This window comes from Schistocerca cancellata, chromosome 6, assembly GCF_023864275.1.
Source record: "Schistocerca cancellata isolate TAMUIC-IGC-003103 chromosome 6, iqSchCanc2.1, whole genome shotgun sequence".
Taxonomy (NCBI): Eukaryota; Metazoa; Arthropoda; class Insecta; order Orthoptera; family Acrididae; genus Schistocerca; species Schistocerca cancellata.
Genome location: NC_064631.1, coordinates 513874207 through 513891500, shown reverse-complemented (window position 1 = coordinate 513891500; position 17294 = coordinate 513874207). Strand labels below are relative to the sequence as shown.

The window sequence follows — 17294 nt, the reverse complement described above, 5'->3', positions numbered from 1 at the left end:
TGGGGGCTTTGTAACTGAAAGTTGCTGCCTGGTATCGGCGGATAAATACGATATTAAGTGCCTGTGTTGTTAAGAAGTACGATGCAATGTTCTTACGGGCACGCATGTCTGTACAGACTGCAACTGTTGCTGGCATTGAAGACAGACGACAAGACACAACGTACGCAGTTCGCTATGGACGTTCTTCACCGTCTAGAGAAGGATGGAAATTTCTCTAAATAACCTACCAAAAGTGAATGTTTGGTGGTGCTCGATGGTTGATCCCTTTGTGACGCCCTTTCTCCCAAGAGAAAAAAAAAAATTAATTCTAACAATTACCTTCATATGCAGGAGTTGTCTGCGTTACCGCTCCTGGCTGACCGCAAAGAAACAGTCGTTTCCCAACCAGACAGTGCACCGCGACACGGACACAGACTGTGCGACATGTTCTAGATCGGATGTTTCCAGATCGCTAGATTGGCACGGGTGGCCCATTTCCCTGACCACCTAGATGTCAAACCTTTACATTGATGGACTTCATTCTATTGGGGTATGTCAAGTACACAGCGCTTGAGCACAGACTGGATGTTGTCCGTGCCACCAAACGGGCGTATGTCGAAATTGATTGAATGGCACCAAAACTTTGAGAGATAATGTTTCATATACGACAAACATGGTGTGAATATCTTAATTAGTTCGGATGCTATAGCACATTAAAGTGTACCGTACCTACTAAGAAGCCCTGTACTACCGCTACAGTTTATACTGTCTGCACTAGTCATGGAATCAGATTCGATACCGTTCTTTCTCATTGTTTATTCGTTTACATCGTAGTTATTAACAGAAGCGAACGAGTATTCGAAAACAATTCGCCAGAGTTCACGGTCATTCGTTTTTACCCGTTTACACTGGAGGGGACGAAAGAGAACACGAGAGGTCAAGCTTAGCATGTCACTCGATAGCAACACTATTTTAGGTATAACAACGACGCCAAACTCTGATATTCAGATAGGTTTACTTTACATGGCGAGCGCGCTGATTTTGATTAAGGAAGCGGAACGGCGTAGGAAAAGGAGAATGTAGGAGCCTGAATTTGTACACACAAGCGTGAAATGTGTGGAGGCAGAGCCCTCAACACTGAACTGCAGTTCCAGCTTTTCTTATCATTACGTACATATTTCAGTTCACGCTTTTCGATACATCACAATCGAGGAGGAAATTTGGAGGGAAACACTAATTACCGACATACCCTGAAAAAAGGCTAACATTTACACTCTCATTATTAGCAACCTCAGACATTTATGTTTGCAGCTGTTCTGCATTTCAACAGCTGCAGTATGTCAAGAACTCTACTGTGACGTATACGAAGCACTTCAACGATTTCACTGAGCTATCTACAACGGAGATAATGTGAATAAAGTCTGATAAACTAAAAGTCAAATACATATACAACCTGTCACACAGACTACTTGAAAAATACGCTGTATACTTTGCTAGAGGGGAAGGCGTGTGATCGCTGGAAAACTATTTTTATCTACTCAGTTGTTACACTAGACACCTCTAAAATAAGTTATCACCTGCCAGCATTGACGCAAACAACGCAAATGATCAGGTCACTTACTTATTTCCAGTTTTAATCGGCGTGATAGGTACGGAATCATTATCGTTTACTTTTACGGAAATTTGTTGTGGCGTTCCTTTTTAATAAAACGAAATGCAAAGCCTGAGTTCCGTTCCCTTCTTATGGTATTTATCGCCTTTCTCGTGTCCCCAGTTAGACCTTTGGGTGTCTCAACAATTTTCTTCCAATCAGATTTCTCTTATTTCTGCACTTGCGTTATGGATCTCTTGGACCCTTAAGCACCGAAGACATTGACGAGTGAATCTCGTATCAGCACGATTACATTTTGTTCAGCCCACTCCAGCCCTCATACATCTAGTATCAACAGAAGAAACAGTTCATGCGCAAAGCATCATACGAATGCTCTCCGTGCTGTTAGCGCTGAAACGGGAAGAGTGCAAACTTCCTCAGAAGGTTTGCTGAAAGACCGTCAACCAGCAGAACACGAGAGAGCATCGGCGAATGAGAACGGAACACGACCAAACGATGTTCGCTGGCGCTCGCCTGTCGGTTACACCATAGAGAATTTCCCGTTCGCTAGTGCTGCTTGTTCGCTTTCTTCGCTCCGCTGTAAACCAGATTTTATAGGCTTCAGCTTACATTTATTCACATTTAATGAGAACTGTCATTCATTACACCAAGTAGAAATTTTGTCCAAGTCTTTATGCAGTTCTTTACGACCATCCAACGATGATACTTCCCTACATACAACAGCACTTTCAGTGAACATATATTGTCACTGAATCCGTCTCATTCGGTCCAAGCTTTAGTCCCAATACGAAAACAGTCTCCAATCAGTCTGGATACCTTCACATTACGCAAGTCTCCTGTTTCTGTTGTTTCACAGAGAGCATCAGATGATTCTCTTATACCGGTAGGGACATCAGTAATCGCCTTGACTGGAATGAACTAATACACTTGTGCCTGGGCAGCTCAGTCAGCAGAGCAATTGCTCGTGAAGGCAGAGTTCCCAGGTTCACGTTCCAGCACAGCGTTAGTATGCCAGGAAGATTCAATATTCAAAAATATTAACTATGAACGCAAGCCAGCAGTTAAGAATCAGTTTTGGCTACCGGTCACTGAGTGTATACACTATGTGATCAAAAGTTTCCGGACAACAGGCTGAAAATGGCTTACAAGTTCGTGGCGCCCTACATCAGTAGCTCTGGAATTCAGTATGGTGTCGGTCCACCCTTAGCCTTCATGACAGCTTCCACTCTCGCAGGCATACGTTCAAATTCGCAGGCATACGTTCAATCACGTATTGAAAGGTTTCCTGGGTAATGGCAGCCCATTCTTCACGGAGTGCTGCACTGAGGAGAGGTATCGATATCGGTCGGTAGACCTGGGACGAAGTCGGCGTTCCAAAACATCCCAAGCGTGTTCTATAGGATTCAGGTGAGGACTCTGCGCAGGCCAGTCCATCACAGGGATGCTATTGTCGTGTAACCACTCTGCCACATTTTGAACAGGTGCTCGGTCGTGTTGAAAGACGCAATCGCCATCGCCGAATTGCTCTTCAACAGTGGGAAGCAAGAAGGTGCTTAAAACATCAATGTAGGCCTGTGCTGTGATAGTGCCACGCAAAACAACAAGGGGTGCAAGCTCCCGCCATGAAAAACACGACCACGCCATAACACCACCGCCTCCGAATTTACTGTTGCCACTACACACGCTGGCAGACTGCGTTCACCGGACATTCGCCTTACCCACACCCTGCCATCGGATCGCCACATTGTGTACCGTGATTCGTCACTCCACACCACGTTTTTCCACTGTTCAATCGTCCAATGTTTACTCTCCTTACACCAAGCGAGGCGTCGTTTGGCATTTACCGGCGAGATGTGTGACTTATGAGCAGCAACTAGACCATGAAATCCAAGTTTTCTCGACTCCCGCCTAACTGTCATAGCACTTGCAGTGGATCCTGATGCAGTTTGGAATTCCTGTGTGATGGTCTGGATAGATGTCTACCTATTACACATTACGACCCTCTTCAACTGTCGGCGCTCTCTGTCAGTCAACAGACAAGGTCGGCCTGTATGTTTTGTGCTGTACGTTTCCACTTCACTATCACATAGGAAACAGTGGACCTGGCAATGGTTAGGAATGTTGAAATCTCGCGTACAGACGTATGGCAAAAGTGACACCCATCACCTGACTACGTTCGATGTCCGTGAGTTCCGCGGAGCACCCCATTCTGCTCTCTCACGATGTCTAAAATATATGTTCGCCAAATTACATTTCACATAACTACTTGTGAGGAAGTTTACCATTCAGAGTATTTTTTCCTTTTTTTTAGCATTCATACTGGTCCAACTTTACTTTTATTAGTTTTACGCATACAACGGAAATCTGGCTAATGAGAATAAGTCACTTTAGTTTGCTCAACATATACTGTACGAAGACAGCGCAAGAAAATTTTTAGCTGTATCAGTCTCAGAAATTTGTTACCTCAGGAAGAACATTTTCAATTCAAATTCTTGAAGGGAAGCTAATTTCGACCTTCATTGGAGTTCAGCTTGTAGAAAACAAACATAAAATTTGTATTTAATATAATGGAAAACAGTACCAGAAGAGGTTTCGTGATGAGCTAAAGGATGGACAAAAAAGGCAACTATAGTGGCCTTAAAATAACAAGACAAAGTAGAGTGCCAGGTTACAAATCCAAAGGTCCAGCATGAATAACTCAGTTTGTTGCAGGATTTTCTCTATAGCTTTCTCCCTCTGGTAACGAATTGTGGTCCAGCATGAATAACTCAGTTTGTTGCAGGATTTTCTCTATAGCTTTCTCCCTCTGGTAACGAATTGTATATATGAAAAACATGAAACTACAGAATCGTCAATAATGTGACTGAGCCAATTCAGACATAGTTTTCACCCTATCTACACTTGCGTCATGAGGGACGATGATGATTTATAGCCCTCCTTACCCCTTCCCATGGAGGGCAATTGCCTTACGTACACTCCTGGAAATTGAAATAAGAACACCGTGAATTCATTGTCCCAGGAAGGAGAAACTTTATTGACACATTCCTGGGGTCAGATACATCACATGATCACACTGACAGAACCACAGGCACATAGACACAGGCAACAGAGCATGCACAATGTCGGCACTAGTACAGTGTATATCCACCTTTCGCAGCAATGCAGGCTGCTATTCTCCCATGGAGACGATCGTAGAGATGCTGGATGTAGTCCTGTGGAACGGCTTGCCATGCCATTTCCACCTGGCGCCTCAGTTGGACCAGCGTTCGTGCTGGACGTGCAGACCGCGTGAGACGACGCTTCATCCAGTCCCAAACATGCTCAATGGGGGACAGATCCGGAGATCTTGCTGGCCAGGGTAGTTGACTTACACCTTCTAGAGCACGTTGGGTGGCACGGGATACATGCGGACGTGCATTGTCCTGTTGGAACAGCAAGTTCCCTTGGCGGTCTAGGAATGGTAGAACGATGGGTTCAATGACGGTTTGGATGTACCATGCACTATTCAGTGTCCCCTCGACGATCACCAGTGGTGTACGGCCAGTGTAGGAGATCGCTCCCCACACCATGATGCCGGGTGTTGGCCCTGTGTGCCTCGGTCGTATGCAGTCCTGATTGTGGCGCTCACCTGCACGGCGCCAAACAAGCATACGACCATCATTGGCACCAAGGCAGAAGCGACTCTCATCGCTGAAGACGACACGTCTCCATTCGTCCCTCCATTCACGCCTGTCGCGACACCACTGGAGGCGGGCTGCACGATGTTGGGGCGTGAGCGGAAGACGGCCTAACGGTGTGCGGGACCGTAGCCCAGCTTCATGGAGACGGTTGCGAATGGTCCTCGCCGATACCCCAGGAGCAACAGTTTCCCTAATTTGCTGGGAAGTGGCGGTGCGGTCCCCTACGGCACTGCGTAGGATCCTATGGTCTTGGCGTGCATCCGTGCGTCGCTGCGGTCCGGTCCCAGGTCGACGGGCACGTGCACCTTCCGCCGACCACTGGCGACAACATCGATGTACTGTGGAGACCTCACGCCCCACGTGTTGAGCAATTCGGCGGTACGTCCACCCGGCCTCCCGCATGCCTATTATACGCCCTCGCTCAAAGTCCGTCAACTGCACATACGGTTCACGTCCACGCTGTCGCGGCATGCTACCAGTGTTAAAGACTGCGATGGAGCTCCGTATGCCACGGCAAACTGGCTGACACTGACGGCGGCGGTGCACAAATGCTGCGCAGCTAGCGCCATTCGACGGCCAACACCGCGGTTCCTGGTGTGTCCGCTGTGCCGTGCGTGTGATCATTGCTTGTACAGCCCTCTCGCAGTGTCCGGAGCAAGTATGGTGGGTCTGACACACCGGTGTCAATGTGTTCTTTTTTCCATTTCCAGGAGTGTATAAATGGCTGGCTGATATCCAGTTGTTTGGAGTCAGATAAGCGTGTTTATTTAGAAACCTTATCCCCATAATTTATTACCCAATATGACAGTCCAATATGGTTACCACAATCAAACACGGTGCTTCCAGAATGAAATTTTCACTCTGCAGCGGAGTGTGAACCTAGTATGAAAACCGTATGTTTTTGGGGGTGTCCTGATACTTTTAATCACATAGTGTATTTGTGATGAAGGCTATTAATAAACGGTATGCAGTAAGTAATGGCGGATCGCGTTGCGCTTTTTCCTGACACCATGTTAAGTTTTTACACATGGCTAACCGTCGCCATTGTACGAGGTGGATCAGGAGTACCAAACGTATCTGGCCTGGAGAGCTTTGTGGACCGAGATGTCATCGCCTACAGAACCTATCATGTTACTGAAAATGCTAATAAAGACTTTGGCAAATCTACCTATATGTCACCCTCTCCCTTTACTTTATATACTCGTAATAGACGTAAGCTATCATCTAATGAAACTGTATTTATTTGGATCAAAGGCAAAGGTACTTGTGAATATGTAAAGTTTGTTGGTGATTGTACGTTGTATTTTCATAAATAAATAGGGTTCCATCGATCAGTTTAAATAACCTGTATTGAATTAAAGTGCAATATGCAGATGTTGCAGTAACTGTAGAAAGATGAGGAGAACGTAGACCGATGATCATGCAGTAATTGAAAAAAGGCGATGAACTAATTTACGAATGCCCATTACACTGATACACTGATATTTTGATCAAGATAATGGGCGGAGATGGGCCTAAATGTACAAGCACCCCGGGAACAAAATGTACCCCAGTAAAACATGAGTCGTCACTGATTTTAGCTTTCCTTTAACCAACTATTTTTCTCTTTGAAAGCACGGAGATACATAGCAAGGTTTTATTTTATTTTACAATATGTATGTCATAATCAAACAAACTACTGCTGAATTATAAAATCAAACGTAGTTCTGTACTCACCTATGAAAACAAATATCTGGTGGTGGGAGTACCGCAGCAGCATGGAAATGGACACAGTCTGAAAACGAAACAGTGGCGTTAGTTCGACACAGAACACGCAAATTTCTATGTTTACAAATACAAATTAGAAAACGTTTCACACAAGCATTGCCGTCGTTTACCAGTCCAACAAACTGCAAAGGCTTTTTTTCAACAGCTACTTCCTATCGTCTCGTGATGACTGGGTGTTGTGTGAGGTCCTTAGGTTAGTTAGGTTTAAGTAGTTCTAAGTTCTAGGGGACTGATGGCCATAGCTGTTAAGTCCCATAGTGCTCAGAGCCACTTCCTATCGTCTGCTCCCGATTCAGATTCTTGATACAGTTAATGAGCGCGTACTTCCCGCATTTGAAAATATTTGTCCGTCAGATGTAAAAAAGTAGTAATATCACTAAAAATGATAGCTCTTTGAATGAAAACTAGATTTATAGACTCACTATCGCATCTCATTATTATGCCCACCTTTGCACATGACTTCCATCGCGTAAGCCCTGACATATGTAAAATGATATACTTACTGCCAAGCTTCCTACTCTACAACAGTTTAACCTCCAGAGAAACACTTGTAGCTCCAGACAAGATTCACGTTACGCTACAAGAAGCGCTACTTTTCTCTACATTTGATATTACCCACAATATAACTTCATATATGTTCGCCAAATTACATTTCACATAACTACTTGTGGGGAAGTATACCATTCAGAGTATTTTTTCCTTTTTTTTTAGCATTCATACTGGTCCAACTTTACTTTTATTAGTTTTACGCATACAACGGAAATCTGGCTAATGAGAATAAGTCTCTCTAGTTTGCTCAACATATACTGTACGAAGACAGCGCAAGAAAATTTTTAGCTGTGTCAGTCTCAGAAATTTTTGTTACCTCAGGAAGAACATTTTCAATTCAAATTCTTGAAGGGAAGCTAATTTAGACCTTCATTGGAGTTCAGTTTGTAGAAAACAAACATAAAATTTGTATTTAATATAATGGAAAACAGTACCAGAAGAGGTTTCGTGATGAGCTAAAGGATGGACAAAAAAGGCAACTATAGTGGCCTTAAAATAACAAGACAAAGTAGAGTGCCAGGTTACAAATCCAAAGGTACAGCATGAATAACTCAGTTTGCTGCAGGATTTTCTCTATAGCTTTCTCCCTCTGGTAACGAATTGTGGTCCAGCATGAATAACTCAGTTTGTTGCAGGATTTTCTCTATAGCTTTCTCCCTCTGGTAACGAATTGTATATATGAAAAACATGAAACTACAGAATCGTCAATAATGTGACTGAGCCAATTCAGACACAGTTTTCACCCTATCTACACTTGCGTCATGAGGGACGATGATGATTTATAGCCCTCCTTACCCCTTCCCATGGAGGGCAATTGCCTTACGTATAAATGGCTGGCTGATATACAGTTGTTTGGAGTCAGATAAGTGTGTTTATTTAGAAACCTTATCCCCATAATTTATTACCCAATATGACAATCCAATATGGTTACCACAATCAAACACGGTGTTTCCAGAATGAAATTTTCACTCTGCAGCGGAGTGTGCACTGATATGAAACTTCTTGGCAGATTAGAACAGTGTGCCGGACGAAGACTCGAACTCGGGACCTTTGCCTTTCGCGGGCAAGTGCTCTACCATCTGAGCTACCCAAGCACGACTCACGCCCCGTCCTCGCAGCTTTAATTTCGCCAGTACCTCGTCTCCTACCTTCCAAACTTCACAGAATCTCTCCTGCGAAACTTGCAGAACTAGCACTCCTGGAAGAAAGGATATTGCGGAGACATATCCATATAAGTATATAGTTCTGGCAATACCGGCCATGACCTCCTCCTTCTGTGCGGATGCACACACATTCCCCGAACTCTTACGGGACCTGGTAAGAATGTCTTCCACGAGTAATGAGTGTGTTGGGGTGAGACACTACGAATGTAGTGTGTGGACATTCAAGGTGAGAACGTGGGTCTCGCGGGAGGCGTGCGCGAGATAGTCCCTGCAGTCGCGCTATCCTCTGTGCCCTTGGTGGCTCAGATGAATAGAGCGTTTGCCATGTAAGCAGGAGATTCCGAGTTCCAGTCCCGGTTGGGGCACACATTTTCACCTGTCCCAGTTGATATGTATCAACGCCCATCAGCAGCAGGAGATGTTAATATAATTCTAATTTCATTCTAGGCGGTTGCAGATCATGTGTGTATGTGTCTGTTCCATGTAAGGATATGTCTCCGCAGTATCCTTTCTTCCAGGAGTACTGGTTCTGCGAGGTTCGCAGAAGAGCTTCTGTGAAGTTTGGAAGGTAGGAGATGAGGTACTGGCGGAATTAAAGCTGTGAGGACGGACGTGAGTTGTGCTAGGGTAGCTCAGTTGGTAGAGCACTTGCCCGCGGAAGGCAAAGGTCTCGAGTTCGATTCTCGGTCAGGCACACAGTTTTAATCTGTCAGGAAGTTTCATCTTGGTTCTATCTAACGACATATGAACAGCCTCCGCACCAACATAAAAATTCACTGCGGAGGTGCAAAAGAACTAACAGCTACCCTTCCTAGTTGTGTTGGTTACCAGGAATGGTGGAAAACCTGAGTGATAGCATCTACTGACAACCGCACACATAGACCGATACTTGCACAAACTTTCAAATCATCACTCGAGCAAGAAAATAGGAATGATTAATATGCTTGTAACTCGTGCAAGACGAATAAGTGAGCCGCTATATCTCTGGTGCGATATGCAACACCTGGAATGCGTTCTGAGGAGCAAGGGGTACTCAATCCGGTGCATAAGAACTGTCACGAAATCTAACACTCGGCAAATGTCGGGTACAGTCTAACAACATACAACCCGAGAGTGATGGGCAGAATCGGCTGTATGCTTAGCAACTACGGCGTAAAGACTATTTAGAAACCGATTAAGAAGATCAAAGGAGGTGTCACACTAGCAAAGGACAAAAGGGACCCAACGCAACGTCGAGAATATACCGTATACCATTTATAAGTGGAAAAGTCTATTTCGAAATTACAGGACGATCCATCGACACCAAGTTTACCGAACAAACGATACTGCATGTTGGGACAGCTGGAGAAATCGGCCGTTGCGGAGCACTCGCTGTGTCAGAAGAACCACATAAACTTCACCAACAAGCAGGTTCTCGCTGTCGAGAAGGGCTACCACGCCCGCTTGTTCTGGGAAGTAAATGGATCCTGGATTCTAGTGTTGCGGCAAACGACCGTTGCAGTTTAATATCAGAACAGTACCATTCATTATTTTTATGATATACTGATTTTATTACCGTCCGGAGAAATATCTTTGAACTGTAGAGGAGAGCAAGACATTTTTTAGCTGGTCGCTGCTAGGAATTCGTTCCTCGTATGTTTTTACTCGATGTTCAGATTCTTCGTCCTCTGTCTTCACCTTCGTTTTGGCGCAGGCTTCCGAGCGAACGACACGCTTTCAGCCATTGGGCTGCCTTAATATTACACGTGTATTTCGTTGTCTGTTAGGTCAGGAAGACAGGCATTTATATAAAATTTTTATCACTACAGCACCAACAGAAAGATGTCATTAAAAAACAACGTGAAAAAGATATTTTGTAATTCATTTGGTAGTTAGTTGTGAAACGAATACACTTAACATTATTTTTAATTTCCTACGTTGAAAAACTATATCCTATGTACTTATGACTGTGACAATCCACATATAACAATGCTGTGGGAGATAGACATTTAAAAAATTAACGTTGTCTAATATTTATGTCGACACAGCCTCGTGTATAAAGAGAATCATGCATCTTCAGTGAAAGTAGTAATTTATTTCAGCGCGTGTTTAGTAAGAATCGATATGAAGGGCTAATGATCGTTCTTTTACACGGAAACACAAAGTCAGAAGTTCAAATGATATTTCATTCATTTATTTAATAATTTCAATCTAAAAGTTATTTGACATATAAAATATTTTCTATATATCTGTTCACGCGGACACTACAGCAGGTAGCATGGGGAGAAATACAGCGTTAATTACGTCAGGTAAAAGCTCTCAGACGTTGGCTGGACAGGTACATTATAATCTCCAGCCTGCCACCGGCAATGGAGGGTTGACCCTTGACAATGCCAGCCACTCGGCGCTGCGAAACGTTAGGAAAATTGTTAAACAAAAGCTGGCCGAAGCTCCCGAGACGGAAGCCAACAGGCAATACGTCAAGAAGTGAACACGAAAACCTCAACAACTTTGTACATCTGATATATTAATGTAGAGGAAGAGTGTTATTTCAAAGTTGACACACGAAATTTATAAGACGTTTGTGTGGGTGAGGTATCAAGTTAACAACCGAGAACCATTAGAAGCGAAAACTCTGCTAGCTTGTCATGCAAATTTCAAGAAAGTAGCTGTGGGGAAATCAATACAAGTGAAAGGCAAATAAATAATCTTTCAATTCAGTAAGAAAAAAAAGGTACTACAGCTACCCAAGAGTCCATATTAAATTTGGCACAAAAATCAAAAATGACCTCATAAGCATAAAGAATATACTGATGGAAAATAATCGCAACATCAGAAAATAATGTAGAGTAATAAAATTTATGGAGCACATTTGCCTAGGTAACATACTTAAGTGATTAGCACTGCCGGGTCACAGGTTAATGTAAGCACGAGATAAGCTGTTGTAAATGAGAAATCCTGGTGCATTAATAACCGGTGTAACCGCCAGAGTGCTGAACGCATGCATACAAACGTGCATGCATTGTGCTGTACAGGCACCGGGTGCGAGTTCGTGGGATGGAGTTCCATGCCTGTTGCACTTTGTCAGTATAAGGGCAGTTAAAGTTCTTTGTGGCTGAAGCTGGAGTTGTCGTCCGACGATGTCCCATATGTGCTCGACTGGAGGCACATCTGGTCATTGAGTAGCCCAAGGCAACACGTCGAGACATTGTTGAGCATGCTGGGTTACAACAGCGGTTTATGAACGAGCGTTATCCTGTTGGAAAGCACTCCCTGGAATGTTGTTCATGAGTGGCGGTACAACAGGTCGAATCACCAGACTGACGTACGTATTTTCAACCAGGGTGCGTGGGATAACCATGAGAGTGTTCCTGCTGTCAAAAGAAATCACGCCCCACACCATAACGCTAAGTGTAGGTCCAGGGGTCCAGCACGCAAACACGTTGGTTGCAGGCCCTCGACCAACCTGATTCTAACCAACACACGCCCATCACTGCCATTGACGCAGAATCAGCTTTCATAAGAAAACACAAAAGACGTCCGCCCTGCCCTCCAATAAGCCTTCGTTTGACACCACTTACTTGTGGCCAGTGGAATACACGCTACAAAGCGTCTGGGTTCGAGCTGTCCCTGAAGTAACCGTTTCGTAACAGTTCTTTGTCTAATTACGGTGTCAGCTGGTGGTGCTGCAGATGCATTATGATGTGCCGGAGCCATACACCAAACACAACAGTCTTCCCTCTGGGGACCGATGACCGAAGCAGTCTGGTCCCTTTAATCCCACAAACCAACCAACCAACCTTCCCTCTGGGTAGCGCCACGTGGGCGTCAGGAGCCCGTCCCGCCGGGTCTAGGGAGGCGGAGGGGAGGGGAAAGGGGGGGGGGGGGGCAAACAGAGGTATCTACCCCATGCGGCAAATTCAGGGGGGGGGGGGGGCAAATTCATATTCTTGAAGGAAAAAAACCTTGTTTAACAAACCGCCTAGCACCCAGCTTTGGTCTATCGACTACTCATTATTTACATACGCATCTCTGTTGGTTTTTGAACACTTTTAAACACGTTCTAAGTTGATTTCTGAGCGAATCATAAAATGATATCTGAAAGCGTGCATAATGTACGTGATGTCTCTGCCATGGAAATCCACGTTGCATCTAGAAATAAACAAATTTCCCGCAGCCGAATCAACCCGAACAAGTGAATGCCAATCGGTGTTGGTTTATGTGGTTGATCGAGTGTGCGAATGATCGGCATTGTAATAATCATTAGCGAAATAAACGACTAGCAGGAATAACATGTGAGAAACATTACATTATCTTCTCGGTGTATCCAAGAAAATAAAATTTTGACAGAAAATTTTTGCCCGATCGCTACACTAGTTGCACTGTCCCTTGTTAACAGCCGCTTAACTTCTATTCTGGGAATAACGCGGAAAAAGCGTTGTACGAAAACTTAACATAGCTTGTCTCTTGTCTTTACAGGTTTTATGTTTCCTATGTTTAATTTTATGTCACACAAAAGGGAGAGTTATTGGCTAATAGGCAATAAAAGGTGAAAATTTCCTGAAGAGTTCTTATTCTCCCGGTCACAAATAATTCCACCCATTATTTACTGTGAGTTTTTTTTAAAGGGGGGTAGGGTGTGAAACCAGCCGATTGGGAGAAGGGGAGGCCCCGAAGGACATTTTAATTTCCACTGTCCTGAATATAGGTTTGATGGTTTCCATTACAAAATATCCACGTTTGAATTCCACAGAGCGAAATACAGTGACATGCGATAGAAGAATGCTGCGTGAAGAGGCGTGGCACTGCACTATGGGTACACTCAAGACCAAATAACTTGTCTTACGTTTTCTCGAACATGTATGTTTTATATAGAAAACTATTCAGAAAAATGTGATCTACAAAATGAACATATTTTTGAAAAATCTTTCTTTTAATTTTGAATTCCTGTCTCAAACGCCAGAGGGGGACGGGAGGCCACTATCAAGTTCTTGTCCCGTTTCGGAAATATCGTAGATCCGGAGCTGGGAGCCTGGTCGTCTTCGGACTGTACATTCTCGCGACAACAGCTGCCATGTACAGTGGTTACATTCTTGGCAAGTCTTTCTGTAATATCGTAGAAGGAACATCCAGCTTCTCGTATGTCTCGTTCAAACTCAGCGGAGTGCTGATAATCGTGTCTTTGTCGCTTTAGAGGCATTCTTGACTAACGTCAACTCACCATGCCCAATATAAAACATAACTAACGTTCACGACCATCACAGCGTGTATTTAAAGCAAACCTGATTTGCACCCTCATAGTGGCGCTACTAGCGCCACTCTTACGCGACTGGCGTTAATTCTGAACAGACATCATCTTTCAGATGTTGTTGTTGTGGTCTTCAGTCCTGAGACTGGTTTGATGCAGCTCTCCATGCTACTCTATCCTGTGCAAGCTTCTTCATCTCCCAGTACCTACTGCAACCTACATCCTTCTGAATCTGGTTAGTGTATTCATCTCTGTCTCCCTCTACGATTTTTACCCTCCACCCTGCCCTCCAATACTAAACTGGTGATCCATTGATGCCTCAGAACATGTCCTATCAACCGATCCCTTCTTCTAGTCAAGTTGTGCCACAAACTTCTCTTCTCCCCAATCCTATTCAATACTTCCTCATTAGTTATGTGATCTACTCATCTAATATTCGGCATTCTTCTGTAGCACCACATTTCGAAAGCTTCTATTCTCTTCTTGTCCAAACTATTTATCGTCCATGTTTCACTTCCATACATGGCTACACTCCACACAAATACTTTCAGAAACGACTTCCTGACACTTAAACCTATACTCGATGTTAACAAATTCCTCTTCTTCAGAAATGCTTTCCTTGCCATTGCCAGAATACATTTTATATCCTCTCTACTTCGACCATCATCAGTTATTTTGCTCCCCAAATAGCAAAACTCCTTTACTACTTTAAGTGTCTCATTTCCTAATCTAATTCCCTCAGCATCACCCGATTTAATTCGACTACATTCCATTATCCTTGTTTTGCTTTTGTTGATGCTCATCTTATATCTTCCTTTCAAGACACTATCCATTCCGTTCAACTGCTCTTCCAAGTCCTTTGCTGTCTCTGACAGAATTACAATGTCATCGGCGAACCTCAAAGTTTTTATTTCTTCTCCATGGATTTTAATACCTACTCCAAATTTTTCTTTTGTTTCCTTCACTGCTTGCTCAATATAGAGATTGAATAACATCGGGGAGAGGCTACAACCCTGTCTCACTCCCTTCCCAACCACTGCTTTCAGATGTACAAACACGATTACCCACTTTCGTTTATGTAGCGCAGCTCCTCCTTGGTGTTGTGACTTTTTTCCGTCATTGTATCAATATATGACAAATTATTATTCGAAAAACCTGATTAGATATGCTTTGAAATCATACCGAAGGCCATACCATTCTTCCGAAACAGACAAAGTGGGCGAAGATCCCAAGAACCACTGAGTAAGCTTAACAATTTTATGTGTCTGTTGACTAACTCTGTCGCCTCCAGTTTTTCCATTATTTCTTATTTTTATAAAATTTTATTTCGATATTTTACTCGCTAACCTAGTGTCCTCAAATACTCACAACCGTGGGGGCGACACTTGAAAAGCTTAAAGTACCTCTGGGCACCATCGTCACACCCTCCTACGCAGAATGAAATAAAAGCTCCAGACGTAGCGTAGAAATTCTCCGTTATTGCAAAAGATTAAGACCTCACTGTTTCTATAGCGAAAACAAACGCAATGACATTCCATGGCGAGGAACCAGTTCGATCAAAATTCGTACCCGCATTTTACTAACTTCAGTTTGTGAGGTCTCCTATTTTCAAAATCTGAGACGTAAAAACAGAAATTTTGGAGGTATCAAGTACGTGGCGTATCATCAGAAATTTTAAAAAAAGTAAGCACTGAAACAATTATGAAATTATGCCAAACAGTAATCAAGCAGGCACTGCAATACGCCAGTGAGACCAAGACGATAAAGAAAAAGAAGAAACAAGTTACAAATCCGAGATGGGATTCGTAAGGAGAGTTGTAGGTATAATACGACACGGCTGGCACAAATGACGATATCAGAAGACAACTCCATACAACTGCATTTAATGACATAATAATGAATTATAGAGAAAATGTTTGCTACATTGAGATGGATGAAAAATTACAGATTTGCATAGAAGTTAATGATCTAGAAACCTTAGAGAAAGTAAGTGGGAAGACAGAGATTTCACTTGGTGGAACACGTCTAAGACCTATTCCATGACGTCGTCATGATAAGTCTATTCAGAAGTGTGCGGAAAATCACAAGTAAACGTACCCTCGTGGGACAGCCAGGAAAACTACGTGAATGTCCTCTCCTTTGCTCCTTCACCCTTCCCCATTCTGATATGATTATACGACAAACTACATCCTTTGCCTGCTACTCCTACACTTCCAATATCAGTTATTGTGTCGAATTCAGTTAGTCGCTGTATTCACTCCCCGTTTCTTGCATAGTCTTTTCATACGTATGGCTTCAGAAACTTGATTTTTAGTCCGAAATCCATATTCAACACTTGCATTTCGATTCTTGTGTTACAGAACAGAATATGAAAATCTAGCTAATGTTTAATCCCAAACGCTAGAAAATTTTAAATTAACTAAGGTCCTGCCGTTGGCACAGAAGTGACTTCTTGGTAACCGCAAGCTACCTATTTCTACTGAAAGTACAAATTATCGTAACCAGTTGCATTTATCACATTACACTTTCCCTGAGGAGACCATCAGGTGGAGTAGGATTGCTGTATGTACAAGTGGTAAGTAACTTGTAGCGTTCTTTGGCAGCAGAAGAAAGTATTTTAGTACAAAGGGCATACGCTTCATGTATTAGCTTCTAATACGGCAGCTTTGGGTAGTTCAATGTGCAGCATTTGATTTAAATGAGAGTGAAACGCAAACTGTGAGCGCTGACACTATATAGTCAAAACATCTACATAACTTTGAGCTCGCTCTGGCAGTACGCAGGTTACTCAAAAGTCGCACATTACAATACTTTCGCGCCCTATTAATTGACATAAATACACCTGATGATGGGACGTAATCTTCCGAACCGTGTAGTGGCAAGTGCAACGGAACAGATACGAGCAGTTCAACGATTTGCACATTTCATTGATGTTCATGAACTTCACGGACAGGCCTTGCCTTTAAAAAAATAAGTAAATAAATAAAAAAAACCCTAAGATACCTCTTGAAGTCTTAGGATCGATCGAGCGCGAAAGCCTATCCCTCCGGTCAACATACTGAATCGCTGGGTTGCGCGGCAACGCTTGTGAAATCAAACATTTACTGCCAAATTCATCAACGCGTCTATCGTCCGCTGCGGGGTGGGGGAGAGCCGATCTAGAGCGCAAGTGGATAGGGTATGAGTGGTGCAAGCTAGATTACACGGCTCCAGCTCCCACTCTCCCAGACTGCCTTTATGACGTTATGTGTTGCCAAAAATAAACAGACGCCGTAAACGTGCACACGTCGGAGGAGGTGTGGCGGTTATACAGGGTA

The 17294-nt window shown here is 43.5% G+C and overlaps 1 protein-coding gene across 6 annotated transcripts in view; it reads right to left on the bottom strand.

Moving 5' to 3' along the window:
* The window catches only part of LOC126088514 (membralin), a 551852-nt gene that overhangs the window by 343647 nt on the left and 190911 nt on the right, over positions 1–17294 (bottom strand). For all 6 annotated transcript variants that reach the window (XM_049906664.1, XM_049906661.1, XM_049906663.1 and 3 more), the window contains one exon: positions 6988–7045. In XM_049906664.1, coding sequence (XP_049762621.1) covers positions 6988–7045 — 58 coding nt within the window. The remainder of the gene's footprint in view (positions 1–6987; positions 7046–17294) is intronic.